The following is a 6,239-nucleotide window of genomic DNA, read 5'->3' on the forward strand; positions in this document are numbered from 1 at the left end:
GATACATACATTCTCTTGCGGAAAGTCATGTTCGTTGTCTCGTCAAAGTTTAGCAGCTCGGCCACCATTTCGGTTTGATGTCGAAAACTTGAGGAAAAATTCTTGTGTTGTTCATGGAGTAGCTTACATGTAGAGGCACGTGTTGGTCTAAACTTGAGTGGCCAATTTGGGCACCTCGGTTTCAGATTCCACATTGGCAACAGCCAACACTCTAAGGTTGGCCAAGCTTCGAAATAGCTTTAGCTCCATGTACAACCCAAACTAATGAGAACTTTACTCGGTTGGTGCTGATGAAGCACCACGCGCGCACTACGCTCTAACATGGTGCCTCTCCTTTTCCAGTAAATACCAAAGCTCCACGTCATTCGAAAGAATCTCGACATGATAGGGGCAATTTTTTTTTTGAGAAATGAGAATACAGGGGCAATGGAATCGGTACCTCCCCGATCTACGCATTTTTTACTTTTGAGAGTTGAGACGCAACGCAAGGAAGGCCACGATAATGACCATTTCATCCACGCGGGCAAGACTGACTCTCCAAATTCAAACTTTTCTCGATCGAATTTGTCCTTCCTCTCAAAATCACAGAAGAGCCCAAGCTTATCACGGCTCCGCTGGAGGGCCCACCGGCCCAGTCAGCCAGCCCACCGAACCCATCCCGGCCGTCCAATCTACCGCCGCCCAGCCCCCACCACACCTCTCCCCGTCCGCCGCCCACGGTCCCACACCCCAGCTCGCGTCACAAACCCGATCATCTCACCGACATCCCGGACCCACACGACACATGCCCCACATGTCACGCTCTCCCGCGACCCACGCGTCGCGTCCGCCACACACCCGAAGGCCGAACCGAAGCGGCGCGCGTCCCGTCCGCGTATAAACGCGCGCCGCTTCGGCGAATTTCCCCAGCCACACCAAAATCCGCAGCAGCCAGAGCCAGCAGCCCAGCAGACAGCCAACTCGCATATATAAAAAAAATAGAAAAAGGAAAACCCCCGCAGCCACAGAGCCAGAGGAAGAATAATCCATTCGCCTTGCTTGGGCCTCCCGTCTGCGTGCGATCGACGCAGAGAGGCGCGGGCGCTCAACGCCACCGCCACCGCCACCCTCCGGCTCCGATCCGATGGCCTTCATGCGGTCGCACGTGAGTTCCACGCTCCCTCCCTCCCGTCGATCCGCTCGTGCTAGTGGCGATTTGCGCGCGCTGCGGTGTAGATCCGTCTAGGAATTGGGGTTGGTTCGCGCGTGATGTGGGTGCGGGAGTTCGTAGAGGGATGCAGATTTAGATCTTGATCTGACCTCGCGGTGCGTTGCACAGCGCTGGGCAGTTAGTCTGATGCTTTTTCCGGTTGTGGCTTGAGTAGTGAATTTTTTTTGTTCTGAGTTTTGAGTAGTGGATGTTCTGGTAAGGTAGGCTTGCGTTTAGCTGAGAGCTTTGCGCCAATTTGTAGGTAGACGATAGCCGTGTCTGATCCTAACACGATTATCAGTTGTTTTGCAAGTATCACGAGTCGATTTTTAGTACTGATTAGATGGTTTATCTTGCGGTTTATTTGTTCTGATTGCTATGATGGATTTCATTGCCTATATCATGTACATGTATTTGTAAAACCAAATAGTGAACTGATTGGCAAGTGTCTACTTATTCAGAACCTGAATTGAGAATATCTGCTGGTTTTTCTGCTAGATTGCTTAATGTGAGACATTCATGGTCAAAATGGGGTTGATCTGTAGGAGTGAGACTGAGTACATAGTCTAGTCAATAGCTTGAAATAACTACTGTGAGTTAGGGATGATCTTCTTAGCTCATTCCTGCAAAGGAAAAAATTAGTTCCTTCATCCTGAATGAAATGCTGCAAGTACTGATAGTTTTGTGGTCAAAATGTAGAATTGTCACTGTTTTTCTTTTCGAACAGCTGGATTAAAACGTGGCTACTTTATAATCCATTCGTTCTTTTGTGTTGACATGCATATAGACATTTCCTCAATGAGGGACAGCCATGGTGGGCAATAGTCATATGCTTGCTTCCTCTAAGTGGGGATATTTGTAGTATGCCACTTTCCGCCGAAGAATTTCTTGGATATCCTAGTTGACCTTTTATGTTAATGGGAGGGAGGGATTGATCTTGCCGTGCACAATACAACAGTTGGCCTTCCCTAGATTGGTTTTGATTGATTGAAATGAAATTAGCATGTTTGATTGGTCTTGTCCTGTCCATTATTGTGCAATGATATGTGCAAGTGACTTTACGTGTTATGCATAATTAATTCCAATTTTCATTCATGGATAATGCGGCCGGACAATTTTTCTGTTGCATGGAAGCAATATATGTGTAATTTTGCAGAAGCAAGCTTGTTTGAGTACCCTCTGACTGTTGTACTATTACTCTGGTCCGTGGGCAAGGTTTTTGTGTGGTTTCCTGTATGTGGATTGTGGAAGGTTGCAACTTTTATGTAATTGTGGCTTATAGCTGCAGTTCATATAACTGGCCTCTTGAATGTTGTTGAGCTGCTATTTTCTGGTTAACCTTAATGCATATTGGCTTTGAATGTTGAAAGAATTGGAAATCAAACAGATTGTTTTGTATTTCAATTTCTTCCCCTGATATTCTTATCAATGTGTTGATTATTCTATGCAGTCAAATGCATCTTCCGGCATGGGAGTTGCTCCTAACATCAGGGAGACATTCGTTGAGCTTCAGATGAAGAAGGCATTCCGATATGTTATCTTCAAAATTGAGGAAAAGCAAAAGCAGGTGGTTGTCGAGAAGACTGGCGCTACTACTGAAAGCTATGATGACTTTTTGGCCTCCCTCCCAGAAAATGACTGCAGATACGCTCTGTATGATTTTGACTTCGTCACGGGGGAGAACGTGCAGAAAAGCAAGATATTTTTCATTGCCTGGTGAGCTTCATAATCGCAGTCTTTATTCAGTTTCATCTTTAGTAGTTACATTAACCTATGGTGTTTATGCCAATGAAAGAGTAGATCTGTTGAAAAATAGTTAAACAAGTAAACCTTTAATGAGTTAGTCATGTGTTAGGAATCTGTTTAAAAATATTTAGATGTATCTAATGCACCAAAGAGCACAGCCCAGTGAGCCGCAACATGCTAACTATTTAGTAGGTCCTTCTGTTTTTGCGTTGCTATTAATTCCTTACTCCTTTCAAACATTTATATTTAAATTATAAATATGGATTGGATCTTGTGATTGGATCTACTTTATACTACTATTTGCTGGTAACCATGCTAATTAGCAATTGTAGCTCCTACAAAGAGGAATAACAATGCATGTGGTGCAACAGTAAAAAATATTCTTGGCAATAATTGTTAATTTATGTAAATTCTGACATTGACTTTTGGATGTTACAATATGTACCATGTGATGTCTTCTCAAAATATATTCTTTCATGTTCAGTGCATCCCACTCTGGCCCTTGTGTTAGTTTCACTTATTGAAACATTTACCCAATCAACGATTATTCCAGGTCCCCGTCGACTTCCCGCATTCGTGCGAAGATGTTGTACTCCACCTCCAAGGACCGCATCAAGCATGAGCTCGATGGGTTCCACTACGAGATCCAAGCAACCGACCCGTCAGAGGTGGACATTGAAGTCTTCAGGGAGCGGGCTCACTGAAGCTGGTTTACCTATGAAGGGACCTGTGGAGGGCCTTGGAACTTCAGCCAGATTCAAATTCTATATTCAAAGATGCTCCTGCCATGGTATTTGTTAATAAGTTCATGTAAGCATATGATTTAGTCGTGATGCGTGACTCTAGCTGGTGAAGCGCTGTCGAAGGTCTTTCTGTATGAGATCTTGAGCCTGTAAACGAAGCAATTTGCAAACTCATGGTATTGTTGTGATGATACTGGTTACTGGAACTCTGGAAGTACTGGTTGTGGATTGTTTGGAAATGCCCTGGTTGGTATGATCTTGTTAGCGACTTGCCACCTTGTGCTAACCACGCCTGGTTCTAGGTCTGATCCTGTAGCGACTTGCCAACTTGTGCTAACCACGCCAATGCGCTGTTTTGGAATTTGGTCCGTTTTTCAATTCATGGCTGCAATCTGCATGTACGCATGTGTGATTTCACAGCAGCCAAATTGGGGCCTGTTTGAGGCTGATACTGTCTGTGAGGCAGTTTTGCTCGAGCTCTGCTGGGGACAGTCTGCTACTCGCCACTGCTGTACGCCGATACGCCGCCGGCAACTGCGCGTCCATACTGCTCGTCACGCTGCGCGCGGTGTGGTGTGGTGCGGTGCTGCCACCCAACCCAGCCAGACCGGAGAAGGGGCAGGCAGCACGCCTTTATCCTTTCCTCTCTTGAAAGAAAGGAGCCGAGGGGCGACGCCGCAGCCGCCACCGTTTGCGGCCCCTGTTCCCTCGCCTCCGGCCTCGCTGCCGATGGTGACGAGGAGCGGGGGTCCGTCTCTTCAATAAATCGTCTGTCTTCGTAGGGTCTTAGTCGAGTCCACCTAGGTCTAGGATTTGCTCGTCGTCGATATTTGGCGGTGGAGTTAGATTTTGCCGGAGGAGTGTAGCTACACTCCTCCGCGGCTTGCTTTTCCTAGCGACGCCGGTGATGCGGAAGCGACAGCGGCGCAGCGGAATAATTTCTTCCAGCCTCTTCCGTTCTCCGATGGCGATCTACTCCGACGTCAACGGAGAGGCTAGGGAGACCTGTCCAGGAGTCGAGGGCCGGCGCATCGTCGTCTTCTTCAAGTGATGATGTTGTTGACCCTGTTAATCTCGAGGAAGATGATCTTTGGTGAAAATCTGAGCTTTGCTCAGGTTGCCGGCGGTGGAATCGAAGGATGCGTCATGGGTACGGGAGTCGGCCGATGCGCCTGGGAGGCAGTGTACTCGGCTGATTCGCCTAGAAGTAAGCCCTCCTCTGCTGCCTCCATCTTGTGGAGATTGGCTCTGGTGCCCGACGATGATTGGGAAGCGGCTTCGGCGGCGGTGACGAACGGATTCGAGGAAGATGAACAGAAGCTTTGGACTTCTTTGTAATTTTCCTTTTTTGGGGTTCTGTTTGTGAAAGGACCGGTGTAATGCGCTAAAGTCAATACATTTTCCTTCTCAAAAAAAAACCCAGCCAGACCGGCCAACGACTCACCTATTCGGGGGCGCGCTCGTCGACTAGCTCCTGATCGCCGACCTCGGAGGAATCAAACGCCAGCGGCCAGCGCCACGCAGGTATATGTTTTCACCTCATCAAGCTGCTCGCGGATTGTTTTGTGCGTTCAAATTGCCCAATTCAATAGCATATGTTTCTTCTCCGGAGAACTTGCTGCGGTAATTGATGCTATCAGGACAGTTGGCTCATCAAATGGTCATACTAGTTGGCATGCCCTCCTTTTGTGACGGTACAGGTGCCTTTAAAAAGATATCAGAACAAATCTTGAGGCGTTCATCTGCTCAGTTCCATGTTCACTGGTTCCCGCCCTTTCGTTTTTGCTCATAGAACTTGAAGAATCAGGGAACAAAGCAAATATTCTGACAATGATTGTGACAAAACGCGTGCATGCCAGATATATCTATTGCACACTTGTACTAATCATCCAAAGCATTATGCCTCATGATGATAGTACAGATGACGCATATTTCCTATCTCTTGCTCAAACTATGTACATGTTGTAAAAAGCTGAAAAAAATAAAGGATACTGCACACCCCGTAAGGTTGATTACACGTACTGATGCCTAAGCCTAGGATAGAGCAAGATGAGGGCATAGAAGGAGAAGGTGACTGAAAAGTGAAAACTTCAGACCCTAACCCCTCTTTCTCTGATTGCTACATCAACTTGGGGAAAAGGAGGCATGAAATAGTCACCTTGTTCTTCCGTGTGCTGCTTCTGATGAGCTGAACAATTGTGTGGAAGCATTTGATGTCGCAAGGGATTTTGAGCACTCCCTTCTGATCATGCCCAAACTCCATTGCTGCTAGCTCCAGCAACCCGGTGAAGTACGGGTGCTGAAGCACCTTCCTGTGCACCAGAACCCTCTGTAACTCCTTCCCCTCGCCGACGAGAACCGGGATGTGTCCTCGCTGAACCGACTCGCTCTTCCCCATCCTCCTCTGATCCGTGTTTGACACTTGGTTCGCTAGAAGCTAGCCCAGTAGTTACTCTCAGCCATCTTGCTTATATAATGAATGCTTGCGTGTTGTGATGGCTGAATACTATCCGATGATCTCAGGCTGTGTTCACTTCCCTCCCACTCCTCCAAACTTTCCA

At 47.2% G+C, this 6,239-nt stretch overlaps 1 protein-coding gene across 1 annotated transcript; it reads left to right on the forward strand.

Annotated features, from left to right (window-relative positions):
* Positions 1-897: 897 nt before the first annotated feature.
* Positions 898-3,917, forward strand: LOC120689888 (actin-depolymerizing factor 2-like). The gene is made up of 3 exons (XM_039972333.1): positions 898-1,144; positions 2,640-2,905; positions 3,489-3,917. The coding sequence occupies exons 1-3, from the start codon at positions 1,124-1,126 to the stop codon at positions 3,637-3,639; spliced, it is 438 nt and encodes a 145-aa protein (XP_039828267.1). The 5' UTR covers positions 898-1,123; the 3' UTR covers positions 3,640-3,917.
* The last annotated feature ends 2,322 nt before the right edge of the window (positions 3,918-6,239 follow it).

Source organism: Panicum virgatum, chromosome 9N, assembly GCF_016808335.1.
Source record: "Panicum virgatum strain AP13 chromosome 9N, P.virgatum_v5, whole genome shotgun sequence".
In the NCBI taxonomy this organism is placed as follows: Eukaryota; Viridiplantae; Streptophyta; class Magnoliopsida; order Poales; family Poaceae; genus Panicum; species Panicum virgatum.